A 17,907-nucleotide genomic window follows, 5' to 3' on the forward strand; every position below is an offset into this window, starting at 1 on the left:
AATGCCACTAAAGATGCATCATCAGATAGAATTATTTCTGGCTAATCCAAGCTCAGCTCAATCATACAGTCAAGTAAGTGACATAAATGTGTAACAACTTAAGAATGCCACAGAGGATACTGAACATCCACTAAATATTAAATCCATTAATCTTTAACATGTTCTACATATCAGCAAAAGAAAATTATAACATATAAATAATTTAAAAACACAAACTAAATTTTTTAATAAATACAGCCAAAGGCAAAAACTTCAAATCATAATATCCTATAAGACTCCCAAGGATCCTCCCATAAATTTCCTTAGGTAAACTATATTAAACGTAAATTCCCAGAATATTGGTAATGTATTCTTATATTTCTCTTTTAATTAACCTTAACTCCTAGAAATGAACAGAGTAGGTATGTAAAAATTGTTAATAAAAAAAGCATTTTAGTGGTAATAATTGACAGTTTTAAGTTATGATGGCACTCCAAGAAAACTGAGTGGTTTTTTTTTTTGTCAATCTAATCAAGAAAAATTATGGCAATAAAACATTGTAAAACAAATTTAGACTATATTTTATCATCAAGTGTTCAGAATTTTTTTTTTTTTTTTTTACAAAAATTCATTCTCAATTAAAATGAAAGTAACAGCTGTTACTTTCTTCATAACTAAGGCCAATCCCATAAACTTAACATGGTAACTTAATGGAAAGGTGACAATTTCATGAAATTGAAAAATTGCTAAGGATGCGAGAAATTCTTGATTCCTTACTTCCACTCTCTTAATATCCTCTTCCAAAACACTTAGTTCCTTCTGGATCTGTTCCAGTTGCTGCAGATTAAATAGAGAGAGAGAGACAAAAAAAAAGCCTAAGCCAAACCAAAATGGCATCACCATGATCATAAAATAAATTTACATTAGGAAAATAATTTCTATCAAACTGGGCATTAATGGCAAATTAACAGGAGGGATAACCACCAACAAAATATAGCTAGAAGTTCCCATTTTTAAATGCAATGGTAGAGAATTATGTGAAAACACGATGTTGTACTTCTTTAATACAACAGTTTGATTTTACAATAAAAGTATGAGAGATGAACGACAGTGACTTAAAAAAATACAAGATAGCCAAAGAACTTTCACATTACCTCATTTAGTTGTTAAACAGAAAAACTCAGCATGTCAGTTGTTAATCACACTTTTACTTTTTTTTTAAATTTATTTTTAATAGAGATGGGTTTCACTATGTTGCCCAGGCTGGTCTCCAACTTTTGAGCTCAAGCAATCTGCCCGCCTCAGCCTCCCAAAGTTCTGGTATTATAGGCGTGAGCCACTGCACCAGGCCTTTAATCACACTTTATAAATAAACATTAGTCTGACAGAGGTTAAATCCCCTCATCCAAAAGCAACCACAAGTCAGTATCTTAACACCTCCTTCTTAAGGGTTTTAAAAACATATCTGAGATATTTTATGTTTTATATCTTGCCTATTAAACCATAATAATTTTCCATGCCACTAAAATGCTAACATTTAATTGTTGAATAACACTAAACAACATATTGAACCATTCCCTGTCTCATGAGAGATTTAAGTTGCCTGCAAACTATCATATATTACTCGGGAACATATTGGTCTTTCAGATTTCATTTCATTTTCAGATTTTATTAAAAGGTTACTTCAGATTTGATTAAGAGAGTATTAAAAATGAAATGATTCAATCAAAAGAAAACTGCTTTCCAGAAACACTATACCAATTTAAATTTCTATCAACAATATGCGGTTGTCTTACTCTAACCCGGATATATTGAACAAATTTATAAATGTAAAATATTAACAACTAATGCTTGTATATTACTGATTGCCAGATGTGAAAAATGAGGCACAGAAAGGTTAAATGATTTGTCCAAAATCATTCTGTAAGTGGCAGAACTGGAATTCAAATTAAGGTAGGCTTCTTGTTACAGAATTCATGCTGTTAACTACTATTCTTTACTACCTATTGAAAACAGTACCTTATTATTAACTCACTTCTTTAATGACTGATAAGGTGAACAGAGTTTTTATAGAGACTTATTAGCATTAGTATCTTCTACGGCAATACAGGCAAAGTTGGTAATATAACAACTTATTCATTCAAATATTTACCAGTTCTAGGCACCTTCCTAAGTATTGAGAAGAACAGGATCTAAAAACAATTGTAACCCTTACCCTCACTGAGTTCAGTCTAGGGGAGATGGCAAACAAGAAAGCCAATAGTTGAAATATTATAGCAAGCATTATGATGATGGTATACAATGTATTAAGGGAATATAGACCACATCTAATGTAGAGCTGGTAGGGTAGGAACAGGACTAGATAACTAAAATTTGATTGAAAATTACATCAGAGGTTGAACCTTAAAGGACTAACAGAATTTGCCAAGTAGAAAACAGTGAGGCATGACACAATAAGCAGAGTAAATAACAACACATGCAAAGGTACAAAAGCTATGAGAAAGGTAAATAATAAATCTGAAGCTAAGGCAATAAATGAAATTGCTTAACATCAATCAGTATAGTCAGAAGAGATAAAAACAAAACTGGAATGGTAGAAAACGCCAATGTCAAAGAGATGGGCAAAGGAAGAAGCAGCATTAACTATCAAGAAGGGCAAAGTCGCAGCCAGAAAACCAGGGGAAATGACAGTACTAATGGAGAAATCAAGGGTGAAAGAGTGATTAGCATTTTCAAAAGCTTTCAACTCATCTATCTACTTTAATAAACTTCCTACCACCTTAAAATATGTCACACAATGTCACCTTAACTGAAACCCTGCTCACTCTTAAAGACACTGTCTGTCCTGAAACTCTTTCGAATAACGGCTGCTCAACTGATAAAGTCTCTGAGGCCCCAGGGTTTACAGGACTTACTAATAGATAGGAACTCACTATTTCTACTGCATTCCATGGTCATTTCCAACAATTAGTATTCCATCCTAAAATCAGTTTTCCACCATAATATAAAAACCACTCTGTCTAGCTCATACCAAGCAGCCAAATCCCTGTCTACCCACTTGAGCCATCTATAAACATCCCAGTTATTCCCCACCATCATTGAAGCCTTTGGGTTCATGGACATTTTCAACTCCAGCATCCAGTGATGCTGACCTCTAATTCAGAAAAACACTCCCATGGTCATCTCTTAAACATTTTCATTTAACTACCTTAAAATGTTCCACTCTTGAAATTTTTATTTAAACAAATGCTTTAGTATAAGAGGTCTTTAGTATAATTGCTTTAAAAAAATACATTTAAAAAGAAGAATGAGTATCTGACAAATACTCATTTGAATGAGTATTCTGATATCCAGAATCTATAAGGAACTTAAATAAATGAAAAACAAAAAACAAACAGCCCCATTAAAAAGTGGGCATAGACATAAACAGACAATTCCCAAAAGGCAACATACAAGCAGCCATCACACATGAAAAAATGCTCAACATCACTAATCATCGGATAAATGTTAATAAAAACCAAAATGAGATACCATCTCACACCAGTTAGAATGGCAATTATTGAAAAGTGAAAAAACAAACAAAAAACAAAAACAAAAAGATGCTGGTGAGGATGCAGAGAAAAAGGAATGTTTATTCACTGCTGGTGGAAATGTAAATTAGTTCAGCCACTGTGGAGACTGGAGTTTGGAGATTGCTCAAAGAGTTTAAAAGAAAACTACTATTCAACCCAGTAATTCCATTATTGAGTATATATTCAAAAGAGAATCAATCATTCTCCCAAAAACACAAGTGTATTTGTATGTTCATCATAGCTCTATTCATCACAGCAAAGATTCATTATTGCCCATCAACAGTGGACTCAATAAAGATGTGATACACAGACACCAGAGAATACTATACAGCCATAAAAAAAGAACAAAATCATGTCCTTCGCATCAACATAGATGGAGCTGGAAGCCATCATCCTAAGTGAATTAATGAGGGAACAGAAAACCAAATACCAAATATAATGTTCTCACTTATAAGTGGGTGTTAAACATTGGGTATTCATAAAGATGGTTACAACAGACACTGGGAACCACTGGGGTGGTGGAAGGGAGAAAGTGTTGAAGAACTAACTATTGAGTACTATGCTCACATTTCTGAGTGACAGGGTCAATTGTACCCCAAATTCTAGCATCACACAATATATCTACATAAGAAACCTGTATATGTACTCCCCGAATCTAAAAGTTGAAATTACATTTAAAAAGAAAGTAATTATCTGTATCAATAGCCAAAGATAGCCAATATTACTTGTATGATACATAAATAACTGAAATCAAATTAATTTTTATTCTGCTTTTGAACTTGAAATTCCAGAAAAATTTCCAAAGTCACCTGAAATCTCAAAATTTAAACTCTAATGTCTTCTCTGAAAAAAATCTTCCATCTCCTAGTACCTCAAAGCTTTTACTGGATAATATAACTATTGTTATATATGGAGGCTACTATATATATAAGGTGAAACTCATAAAACTGCCAATAATAAAACAATTTTTACTTCAAAAACAGCAATTTCATATGGTTCAATTTAAAAGTGAAATAACGAAGGCATGGTGTTGTCCAGACAAACATACAGATAGAATGCAAAACAAAATGATATAACCTATCCATGAGAAAGTCTGACAAGATATCAGGCAAGAAATACAAGAAAAAAGTCTGGAAGAATGAAAACTGTTGAGAGAGCACATATTAAATTTGAGGCATTTCCATTTCAAGATGAGAATTCTGAAGGGATTTTGAGCTGTAAATTGTAAGGGCATCAGTGCAAGACATTTTAGTACTAGTAAACAGAAAAAAGATGAAGGACAACCATTTCAAGGATGTGGAAAGAAGAAATGGGCTAAATTCACTCCGTAAACATCATAACCCCAGGAAGGAGAACCTAGAAGAAAAGCCTGAATATGAGTCCAAGAATGTTTTAAAGATATATGAAGAAAAGTTCAATAAGCTGAACTGCTATTACCTAAAGGAAAATCAATCATAAATTAGGAATGATAATAAACTCCTAGATCACATTTACCTGAACCCCATTACAGAGATTGGTGCTACTTAAAAAATAAATAAATACTTAAGATGGAGAACTAAGACAATGGTATTTGAGAGCATGGGACTAAGGAATCAATAGCAAGCACTCTCTTAACACTGTGCCAAAGCCAAAGAAAACTTATAGAAACATTTAATATAAAGGTAAAGAGTAAGTCAGTCTCAGAATCCCATAAGAAGACAAGAGACAGACTTTCCCATTACTGACAATGGCTTTGATGAGTATCACTGGTACTCATTTGACTTTCATTAGTGCCTTGATAAAGATATGCTTAAGTATTAAACTCATTATTTGAATTTTAAATATAATTTAAAATAAATTATATATAATTGTTCCAAACTGAACAAAAGAATACACCATTACACCTTCAGTGAGGAAAAGCTGATTTTAAAAATCGAGCAAGGCTAGGTACGGTGGCTCAAGCCCGTAATCCCAACACTTTGGGAGGCTGAGGCGGGCAGATCACCTGAGGTCAGAGTTCAAGATCAGCCTGGCAACAAGGTGGCACCCTGTCTCTACTAAAAATACAAAAATTAGCCAAGCGTGGTGGTAGGTACCTGTAATCCCAGCTACTTGGGAGGCTGAGGCAGGAGAATCGCTTAAACCCGGGGGGTGTAGGTTGCAGTAAGCTGAGATAGTGCCACTGCACTCCAGCCTGGGCAACAGAGCAAGATTCCATCTCAAAAAATACATACATACATATACGCATACTGCAGCAAAACTTAATATATACTAATTCTAAGAGAGTTACTACCCAAAACAAAGCATTTAGCCATATGAAGTGCACACTACAGCGAGACAAAATCCTTGTCATCCCATACTATCACTCCACAAACACTCACATACTTAATATCTAGTTCCTGAAATGGCAGACCTGATTAAAAGACTTTATTTAACCCTTTCATAGCACTTTCTTTCTTTCTTTCTTTTTTTTTTTTAAAGACAGGGACTCATTCTGTCACCCAGGCTGGAGTGCAATGGCACAACCTCAGCTCACTGAAGCCTCTGCCTCCTAGGCTCAAGTGATCCTCTCACCTCAGCCTCCCAAGTAGCGGGGACTACAGGTACAGGCCACCATGCTCCACAAATTTTTTTTTTAATTGTTTGTAGAGACAAAGTCTCACTATATTGCCCAGGCTGGTCCTGAACTCCTGGCCCTCAAGTGATCCTCCCACCTAAGCATCCCAATGTGTTAGAATTACAGGCATGAGACACTGTGCCCAGCCAACATTTTGTTTTAAGCTGAGAAGAAAACAGAAAAAGCAAGAACAAAACCAAATAAATAAATAATAGAGTAGTGAGGGGGCAAAATAAGATAGCTTATGTAAGAGTAAATGTAAACAGATGTCAATACCAGTAGACTGATAAGTTACAAATATATGATGTAATAGAGCAACCACTAAAAAAAGATACAAAAAATTTACTTTAAAATATTATAGATAAATCAAAATGGAATTCCAAAAAACAAACAAACAAACAAACAAACAAACAAAAAACCTGTGCAAAAAGCCATGGAGAGAAAAACAGAAAAGCAACAATAATAATAAAAAATATATATAAAACAAAAAACAAAATGACAGGCTTATGCCATAATATTTATATTAAATAAATGGCCTAAATACATAATTTAAAAACTGAGCCTGGCAGAGTAGATTTACAAAGCATAGTTCAACCATATGCTATCTATAAGAAATTCACCTCAAAGATAATGAGCCAGTAATAGGTATAACAAGGAAAGAAAGGCCTGGTATGAATGCAGGAAATTCTCACCACACATTTCACAACTTTACCATGAATCATGCAACTGCAGAAAACACATTCTTTTCAAGCTCAAATATTTCAAAATTTTAACCAATTACCAGTTGGTACAGTAAATACTATATTCAAAGAAAGAAAACACAACTTTCTGATTACAATGCAATTATAACAGAAATCCAGAACAAAAAAAACAAAATCTCAATGTTCAAGTAATAAGACCCTTGTTTCTAAATAAGCCACAGGCCTAAGAAAAAAAATAATGAAAATGAGAAATTATTTTGAACAATAATAAACAAAATATGATGCCAAAAAAATTAGGTACAGATTAAAAAAACAAGAAACTATGGCCCTAAATGCCTACATTAGAAAAAATAATGTGCATAATAATATGCATATCCACCCAAGCCAACAGATTAGGAAGGAACAAAAAAGTAAAATGAAAGAAAGCAGGATGGAAATAATAAAGAACATAAAACAGAAAACAAAATAGAGAGGAAAAACAAAATCAAAAGTTGGTTATTAGAAAAAATTCATATAATTGATATATTCCTGGCAAGAACTGATCCAAGAAAAAGCGAAAGAGAAAGAGAAAGGAACAAGCAAAATAAGCACTGCCAGGAATGAACCCTGGTGACATTAAAAACTTAAGACTCTATTAAGACCAATCTTATGCTGATAAATCTGAAAACTGAGATGACATAAACAATGACTAGAAAAAATTTAACAAACGAAAAGTGACATCTAAAACAAAAACCTTAATAAAAACATAACTGTTCAAGTAACAGATTCAATAACTTAAAACTTCCCACAAACAAATCACAGGTCCAGACAGCCTCTCCAATAAGATCTTTAAACATTCAACAAAGATGTTCTTAGACTACACAAATTATTCCAGAAAATTTAAAAAGAGGATACATTTCCCAACTCATTTGATAAAGCTAGCATAATCTTTATAGCAAATCTGGACAAGATATGTGTAAGAAAAAAAAATCTCATTCATGAACATAGATGCAAAAATCCTAAAAAAAAATATAAGCAAACCAAACCATATAGAAGAGAATATACATAATGGCCAAGTATATAAGGGGTGCAAGTAGGGGGACCAATTGTCCTGGTGGGGTTTCCTAGAATGCAGAACCTTCAGTGATATAACTAAGACATAAGACACTCCTGCGCCAATCAGGATGGTTGGTCACTCTAGGAGCAAAGTTGACTGACTTTCCAATGTTAAACCAATGTAATTATTCACATTAACAGAATGAAAAGGAAAAATCATATGGTTGTATCAGATGCACAAAAGTTCTGGAGACTACTCAACCCCACTCAGAAATTTTTTTAAAATTCTCTTAGCAAACTGGGTAGAAATTTACTGCCTTGAGTAATAAAAAGTACCTACAAAAAACCTACAGAAAACATCATACCTAATGGTGACACGTCGAATGCTTTCACTTTGAGATCAGCATCAAGACTAGGATGCCCCGCTATCACCACTTCTATTCATCATTGTACCGGATGTCCTAGCCAGCAGAGTAAGACAAGAAAAATAAATAAAAGATATAAGGATCATAAAGAATGAAACTAAACTGTTATTATTTGCAGATTATGATGTGTACATAGAAAACATAAAAGAATCTACAAATAGGATTAATGAGAGTTTAACCAGGTTGCTGGATATTTTTAAAAATGTGTATGTAAAACACAACTGTATTTCTATACACTAGCAATAATAAGAAACTAAAGTTAGAGACACAGACGTCATTTACATCAGCATCAAAAATGACTAAATCTAAAATAAAGATGTGTAGGAATACCCTGAAAAATACAAGGATATTTTAAAGATCTAAATATAGAGGGAAGCACCATGTTCATGAATGAGAAGAGTGAATATTGTAAATACACAGTCTCCCAGATTTATCTAGTCAAATTAATCCCAATAAAAGGCACAGCAAGTTTACCATGGAAACGTACTAGCTGATTCTAAAATTTATATTGAAATGCAGAGAGCCAGGAATATCCCAGACTTTAAAGAAGAACAGCAACTTAATTCAAAGCTCTAGTATTTAATACAATGTGGTACTGCCAAAAAGACCAGTGGAGCAGAAAAGAGGACCCAGAAACAGACCCACACATACATGGACACATGATATATGACAAAGATGAAATTTCAGACTGATTAAGAAAGAATGGCCTTTTTAATAAAGGATGCTTGGGCAGCTAGATATCCATATGAAAATATCTCTATATCTCACATTATACACAAAAATAAATCTCTAGGTAGAGTACAGATCTAAATATGGAAGATAAAAGAATAAAGCTTCAAATAAAGAACAGTATAGAAAAATGTCTTTATGACTACAGGTGGAAAAGACTTACTTAAGTGACACAAAAGACACTAATTATAACAGATAAGATAAATTTCGCTCTATTAATATCAGAAACTTCTGGTCATCAAATGACACCATTAAGACAATGAAAAGAATGCAGCCCAATTAGAGGGAAAGATATTTGTGATAGACAGATCTGACAAAATGTATATCCAGAATATATAAATATCAAACCATTAAGAAAAACCAAACAAAAAATGTGAAAAGTTTTAAACAAGTACTTCAGACACAAACATAAAAAAACCCAAACGGCCAATAAACGTACTATTAGGTGCTCAACCTTGTAAGTCATCAGGAAAATGCAAATTACAACCATATAACAGTATATACCCCAAGATCAGCTACAATGGAAAATAAATCCATTGGTATCACATACTGGCAAGAACACAGTGCACAGAAATGCTTATACAACGCCTGTAGGAAGAATAACTAATACAACTTGTTTTGAAAAATATTTTGGCATTATCTATTAAATTTGAAGATACACATATCCTATGACTCATCAATTCCACTTCTAAATCCATTCCATATAAATATGTATACCAACATAAACCTGGATACACATTTAACATAGTAGTATTTTTTGCAAACAGCCCAAAACTGAAAACAACTCAAATGACCATCAACAACAAAAATGGGGCATATTCACTTAATGGAATACTATACAACAACAACAATCAACCAACTACAGTCATATATAACCATGTGGATGAATCGTAACATTGAGCCAAAGAAGATAGGAATAAAAGATTATATATGGCACAAGCACACTTATATAATGCTCAAAAACAGAGAGACCTATGGATACTCAGGCATCGAAACATTAAAGAAAGGCAAGAAAGTGACTGCCATAAATATCAGAATATTGGTTACCTAATGTGCAAGGAAGATGATTGCAATCCAAAAAGGGTAGTCAGGGTGCTTCAGCCGTTCTAGCAGTATAGCATTGTGCTTACAATGGTGGTTATACGAATGGTCACTCTACTATAATTCTTTAAATTTGATTTATATACTTTTTTGTGTTTTTCATATAAAAATCGTTTAAAATTTAATTCACTAAAATTCCAAGTAAAACCAAAAGGAAAACAAGACTCATCAAAACGATTACAGTAAATTTATTAGGTATCAAACACTTCCAAAAGTGCATTTTAAAATTAAATCAAATGAAATAGAAGGGAATCATTCAAATGCTGGTACAAATTTGCACAGACAAGACCAGCTTTTACATGGCTCCTACACCCCTTTTGATTAACCTGACCATGAAGGAGACTAACACGTTCATTTAAATATATATAACTATTAAATGCTGTAATAGACAGGTTCTAAGACAGCCTCCAAAGAGCCCCACCTCTTGGTATTCACACCCTTGTGCAATTCTGAGTGTGGAATGAACCAATGATATGCTTCTAACAAAGAGAAAACAGCAAAAGTTTTAGGATATAACTTCCAAGATGAAGTTACAAAGAGAATGTGACTTCTGTCTTCAACACCCTCTCTTGCTTTCTTACTTGCTCCTTTTGAGAAGTAGCCAGCTGCCATGTAGTGAGCTACTCTGTGGAGAAGCCCATGTGACAAAAAAAGCAGTATCTCTTTCCAAAAGCTGATGACCGAGCTTGGAAAGTTCCCATCCCAGTCAAACCTTGAGATAACTGCTACCTTGGCCAACACCTTAATTGCAGCTTGGTAAGAAACCCAGAGCCAAGGCACCCAGTTACTCTGAGTCAAAATTCTAGACTCAATATATTAAATTTTTCATGTTTTAGGGCATCAAATTTCAGAGTAATCTGACACACAGCAATAGATAACTAATGCAAATGCTTATTATGTGACTTGCACTTTCCATTCTCTCAATATTCTAAGGAGAATCAGTAGGAAAAAAATAAAACTGAAAATTAATTGGCCCTAAATTACTAGCCAGTTGTGACAGTGGAGTACTCATTATCCAAATGAGTTAAATGAATCTTAACACTAAATCCAAAAAGCGTATTTAACTTCTCTGATTGGTATATATCAATGTCTAAACCTACACTCATCAGAACTCCAATTAAAAGTTACAAATGAAATCACGAAGTTAATTTGCAAAGTTTGAATGTTAAGCTTAGAGAAACAAACTCAAAAGTAGCAATTTGCCTCCTGGTAAATCTGTATTTTACCTGAATAAGTTCAAGTATATAAACTGTATTACAGGTCCTAAGAACTGTAACAATTATATTCATTTTGAGGATTAAACACACAAACAGACTTATATGCAAGAAAATATAACCATTCACTTTAATCTGTCTGCACTAAAACATGAGGTATTACTCAATTATATTTTCTAGACTAAAGCTTATTATAATTACAAATCACTATAGTAGTACCCAATTCCAATTATTGTGAAATTCATGAAATTTAATCAAATAGATAAACGTTTACAATTTGTTACCTAGCTTCTCAGAATTTCTTGTGTAATTAAATCTAAAATACTCAAAGTTCACTCAATCATAGATATAACAAAATCAAGAAAACCAAAATGTATTAATGACAGTACAATCACTGTACGCTGGAGGCACAAATATCCAGAAGTATTTGGAACTCGTATGTTTCTTGGTTAACATACCTACTACAAGAAAATATGATCCAAGAGAAAAGGAAAAAAGAAAAATCAATCACAAAGATTACATTAGATTCAAACTAAAGTCAAGCAAAAAAGTTCTACAGCATGATTCACTCAGAAGTTTAATAACAGAAATATAAAAACACCATGCCAAATCTATAAAATCAAAGTCAGTATCACAGAAGATGTTGCGGGAGGCCCTGGGCCACATCAGAGAAAGGCCAAATGAAGATCACAGAGAAGAATTAATGTTGGGAAGGAATTCTCCATTATCTCTCCAATTTCTGCACATCTTGTGACAGCTTTTGTTGTAAATTATCTTTCCAAGAATATTTATATGGCAAAGAGGCTGGGAAGACAGAAATAGGGACTTATTCTGGGGGCAGAGGACAGATTTGTTTTCTGACCAATATAAAAAATCTTGGTCTCCCTGCAGTACCAAGATTGAACAGGTCTGCCAGCAACTCCTTTTAGAAGACTGGGGTTTCCTAACATGAGGGTTCCTTTGCTGCAACATAAACAAATCCATTTGTGTGTGCAGCATCCACCTAGAGCCATCTCCACATTGTCACGTGTGGGACATGGAGGTCAGAGGGAACTGATGCAAAGATGAAGCTGATGTTATCAATTGTCTCATGAGTAATAAAATATTTTATCTCCAGTCATCTCAGGTCTTTTGCCAGCATCGATGAAACTGTGCAAGCTAACTTGCTAACCTGCTATAAAGGTAAAAAATTTCAGACCCTTCATGTTTTACAGTTATATGGTATATCCTTATCATACGAGACAACGTCAAGTCTAAAAATTTGTAGCAGGCATCAGGAGACCCCTACAGAAGCAATGAGTAATACTGAAAAATCTCAGGGGCTAATGAAAACCATTAGGTTTCATTAATTGTTGCTTAAAATTAGTTTAGGACACAGATAATTATTAGTCATTTCATTTAAACCCCAGGTATTTTGAGATTTTAACTTCGTTGATTCGTTTACTCATTCATTATCAGGTACTTTCTTATGTACTGAATATCATTCTCAATGACTTCAAATTCTCAGACAGACAGAAACATGTTATTCCATATATTATAAAAATGTTCAGCATTGATCTTCAAAGTGTGGTCCAAGGACCAAGAACTTCAACATCCCTGGAGCTTGCTAGAAATGTAGATTGTCAGGCTCCAACAGAGCCTCCCTTAATCAGAACATGCATTTTAGCAAGATCATCAGGCAACTTCCTTCTTTTTGAGACGGAGTCTCGCTCTGTCACCCAGGCCGGAGTGCAGTGGCGCCATCTCAGCTCACTGCAAGCTCCACATCAGGCAACTTTCATGCACACTGCCGTTTATATTGAGCCACCAGACACTTAAACAAATAAATGACTGGACATCATCTTCTTTCCCACCAAAAAAAAAAAAAAAAGGAAAAACCTAAGGGACACAAGTAAATCTTAAATTTATAACAGATAATGTTTGTTAGTAGGCATCTTAAAATCACAACTGAATTAGCAACAGTTGAAAATAAAAAAAAATAGCCACAAACCATATAAAAATATTTAGCTATTCAACACTTCATCATCCAGTAAAACATCTCTTATCTACTTATTGTCAAAAAGAACAAAGATAGCCCAGAACATAGCACGTAATAGACAATTTACACAGTTTTAAATGAGTAAAAAGTATACTAATTAGACAATTCTTAACATAAACATACCAGGTTCCAGCCAGTTAGAAATTAAAAAAAAAAAAAAGTTTTCGAACTTATTTTAGCATGCTATCCAGAGAACAGAATTTTGGCTATTTAATTTTCCCATATTTTGTATAGTGTGAAATGACTTTGAAATTTTATAAATGTTAAATTAGAACATGCTCGCTATAAAACTGTTGATAAAAAACTGCCTTTTAACTATCCTCCATGAGTTAGAACTCCCAAGTTCTAAATACATAGCTATGTTTTTACTTGTTTTTGCCTACATATGTTTAAAAAAAACTGTTTCCTACCTAAGGCTTTATTATCTAAATTTTCCTAAGTTTTCTCTTCATGGCGAAGGGTAGGCTGTTATTTAATAAATCTATTTTCAATTCTTTATAGCTTTTAGGTAAGTTACTGTAGTCAATCTTACTGATAACTTTTCAGCACATCTCCACAAAATGATTTTTTAAGTGTCAAGTTGTAAACAGAAAAGAAGTTAAAATAACAAAGCTTAAGGAAACCTCCTAAAAATTAAAATGCTTTTAAAAATATTTAAAGAAATTTTTAGCCTGAAATGCTTTTACAAAATGGGAACAGTTAACAATAGTAAATAAAACATTATGTAAAACACACAAAATAATATACCTCTCTCTTATTTCTTCTTGCAACCTTGAGGAATTCCATAAGAATCTGTAGCTGGGCTGCATGCGATTCCTACAATAGAAAATTATAATTTTTCTTTTAAAAAATATAACTGAGTTGAAAGTTTGCTTTAAAACCATAGCATAAACAGTAAGAAGCAACTTTATGAACCCATTTAAGTTCGTCTATTACTTCTATTTAATCAGTTTTCCCATTTGCTAACTGGTATTTTTAAAAGAATCAATTTTCTACAAAACTAACTCAAACTAACTTTAAGAAACAGGTGTTTTAAATTACATCCCTTACCTAACATGCTGAAAAATCTTTTCATGGATAGTAGCAATTCTATTATCTGACTCCTAGCCTTCTCTTCCCCAACTAAAGTAATAAAACATCAAAACAAAATTTACAGTGGAAGTAACATAGCTGATAGACACTAAAATCACTTTCTCCATGAGAAGCTCATTTGCAGAGATAAGTGTAATAAATAGAGATAAACCTATACCTTTAAAAAGTCAAATTTACTATTTCTAGTTATTACCTACTTACTCACAGATGTGAGAATATATTTCTATGGAAGATTTCAGGCAAAATCAAACATCTGAAAACAAAAAAATTTAATATAATCAAGCGGACAGCTTGTGGGTTGGGAGTAACTCAAATTGGTAATTGAAACAAAGATAGAACAGATAAATGAAAGTATAACAAGCCTTGACATTTTCTGAGTAGCAAAACATAAAAATACAAGTATGTATCATTTACTGTTTTTTTTTTTTGGCTTTTTTGAGACAGAGTCTCGCTCTGTCACCCAGGCTGGAGTGCAGTGGTGCGATGTCGGCTCACTGTAAGCTCCGCCTCCTGGGTTCACGCCATTCTCCTGCCTCAGCCTCCCAAGTAGCTGGGACTACAGGCGCCCGCCACCACGCCCGGCTAATTTTTTTGTATTTTCAGTAGAGACAGGGTTTCACCGTGTTAGCCAGGATGGTCTCGATCTCCTGACCTCGTGATCCGCCCGCCTCAGCCTCCCAAAGTGCTGGGATTACAGGCATGGGCCAACGCGTCTGGCCATTTACTGCTAAAATTCACAAGAACCAGGAATTCCAGGTCAATCTGATAAAAATATATAAAAAGAATATCAAAAGCTAAAAATAAAATAACAGTAAGAGATAGTTTATGAACAAACATCATTCTAATTTTTTCTTATATACTTGAAATGAAGAATAAAAAAGCCCAGTAGAGCGACCCCAAAACAAACAAAAATATATTTAAAAAAAAAGATTAATAAAACTTTAATTTGCCTGGCTATGCAACAGAACTACCTGAGGCATTTGTTAAAAACAGACACTGGGTCAGATTTTTAAAATTCTGATCCTGTTGCTCTAGAAAAGGTTCCAGGAATCTATGTTAAACAAGTGCCCAGATGATAAGAATAAGCCAATTAAAATCAAAAGAATCAGTAAGACATAACACGTACTACAAATAAGCATGACTGCCTCACACCCACTTCTAGAGTCTATGCCTCTTGAAGACCTTTGGATTTTAAAAAATAAGAGGCAAAACAGATGAATGTAATTTACAAGTCAAGGCAAATAAGGAGAGATAAAATATGAACTGACAATCACAATAGGATACTCCAATTAAAAAATATAACTGAAATAATATGTTTTATAACTGAATACATTTCCAAAACATAGTATCATGAAGATTGACATTTTTTCTTGCAAGACAAACTGACTTTGACTGGACTTTAGACCCATTCTTCCCAAGTGAGTTAATCTGTCACACAGAACAAACTCACAAGGGCTCTGTCTCAACAACGATGACAAAGTATCCAAGTCTTTCACATTGTTTGTGGGACTCCTTTACACTAGTTATCTCTAACTATCTACAGATTATTTGTCTAGAGGACAAAGACCACAGTTTATTTAAAAAGTAACAATTTTATACAAAAAGTAACTCCAAGCTAATAAAGTGACAGTTCATTTACAAAGGAAGTATACAAACTATCTTCAAAATTATAAATTTAAACACTTCATTTCAATCTATTAACTAGAATATGTAAATACGACAAGAATGCAATTGATTTGTAGAAAGAAGGGGAAAGTCCCCAAAGTGTCAATGTAAAAGGAAAGCGGAGCCAACTACATACACCAGGAATTCACCACATGACACCTTCTTCTGCAGTTTAATCTTTTTAAAGGAAGAATTTCAAGAAAGGAGATGAATGGCAAATACGAAACTATAATTTCACAAATACGAAAGAAAATTATAAAAAATAGATAGTGGAAGAAAAGAGAATGCTTTAAAAAATGCAAAGAGTATAACCAATTATACCGAAATGTCTAGCCATATAATGTTCTACTAGAACAGGTGCGGAATTTTTAACATGAAAGTAATTCCACTACTAAAAATAGAAGTCCAAGAAGTCAATTTTCTACACATCTCTTACAATGGTCAAAACTTCCAAAAAACATGTAATGATCATTTAGCCCAATTCTCCCATTTTCAGATAAGGAAGCGTGTAAGAAAAAGAATAAAGAGAAACGTATTTAGAAAAAAAGAAAGAAATATACATTTTAGTATTTTACTCTCTACTCTCAGTACTCTTTACAATACAGCAAGTTTTTGTTACACTTGTCCCATCTGGTTCAGTCAAGTGTCTCAAGAGGGAGTGTATCCACCACGTGACATGAAATATGCTTCAAATTTTTATAGAACATTGGTCTTCTTTATTTTCCTATCCTTCTCTGCAACTAAATTTTGTTGTATTCTAAAAGAAAAAATTATCCTTATTATGGGAATGGAAGCAACTGCCTGATCAGAGCCTAATATAATTACATACGTGAATTGCGTATTAAACTCTTCTTATTCCAATTCCATGCTTTAGTATCCTTCTGTTACATGGTAAGTTAGATGTCTTTCCAACTGAGAGAAAACACACTGGTCAGAACTATGTAAATAACTAATGTAACTGATTTTTATATATTTCACTATAAATGAGTAATTTGGTCCTTACAGGTTTAGTTAGCATGAGTTCATCTTCCCAAGTACAGTTCACTCTACAATAGTTTCTCAAGAGTAGAACAACTGCCATTTTGATGGCAAACATGTTTTTTTTTTTTTTTTTTTTTTTTTTTTTTTTTGCATAACACTTTCCAAGCAGAATGGCATAGGCAAGTTATTTAGAAATATAGAATTGTTGGCTGCACAATCCTAGCACTGTGGGAAGCCAAGGCAGACAGATTGGGTAAGCTCAGGAGTTCAAGATCAGCCTGGGCAACATGGCGAAACCCCATCTCTACAAAAATACAAAACTAGCCCGGCGTAGGGACACGTGCCTGTGGTCCTAGCTACTTGGGAAGCTGAACCCAGGAAGGTCAAGCCTGCAGTGAGCCGTGATCGCGCCACTGCAGTCCAGTCTGGATGAAAGAGCAAGACTCTCTCTCTCTCTCTCAATAAAAAAAAAAAAAAAATATATATATATATATATACACACACACACACACACACACACACAATAGAGAGAGAGTGTGCTCAGTAAATAAAAACAATTAAAAATTGAAAAGATTCCCTCTAGAAAGTTGATACAAGGGAATGGGAGTAATGGAACTAGGGACTGCTGCTATTTGCTATAAATCTTGTTAATAACGTTATGACATTGTAAATTAGAAGTATTTATTACTGAGATTTTTTTTTTTTTTTTTCTTGAGACAGAGTCTTGTTCTGTTGCCCAGGCTGGAGTGCAGTGGCACGATCTCAGCTCACTGCAGCAT

General features: G+C 33.7%; 1 protein-coding gene across 9 annotated transcripts in view; it reads right to left on the reverse strand.

Annotated features, from left to right (window-relative positions):
* COP1 (COP1 E3 ubiquitin ligase) overlaps nt 1-17,907 on the reverse strand; it is a 281,153-nt gene that overhangs the window by 208,473 nt on the left and 54,773 nt on the right. For 6 of the 9 annotated variants that reach the window (XR_011611267.1, XR_011611266.1, XM_011746113.3 and 3 more), the window contains 2 exons: nt 14,138-14,206; nt 757-816 (listed from right to left, as the gene is read on the reverse strand). Coding sequence is in view for 7 of the 9 variants with exons in the window: in XM_011746113.3 (XP_011744415.1) it covers nt 757-816; nt 14,138-14,206 (129 nt within the window). In the remaining 2 variants the exon portion in view is untranslated. The remainder of the gene's footprint in view (nt 1-756; nt 817-14,137; nt 14,207-17,907) is intronic. The other 3 variants (XM_011746116.3, XM_071076065.1, XM_011746115.3) reach the window with 1 other exon arrangement.

The sequence above is a fragment of the Macaca nemestrina genome, chromosome 1, assembly GCF_043159975.1.
Source record: "Macaca nemestrina isolate mMacNem1 chromosome 1, mMacNem.hap1, whole genome shotgun sequence".
In the NCBI taxonomy this organism is placed as follows: Eukaryota; Metazoa; Chordata; class Mammalia; order Primates; family Cercopithecidae; genus Macaca; species Macaca nemestrina.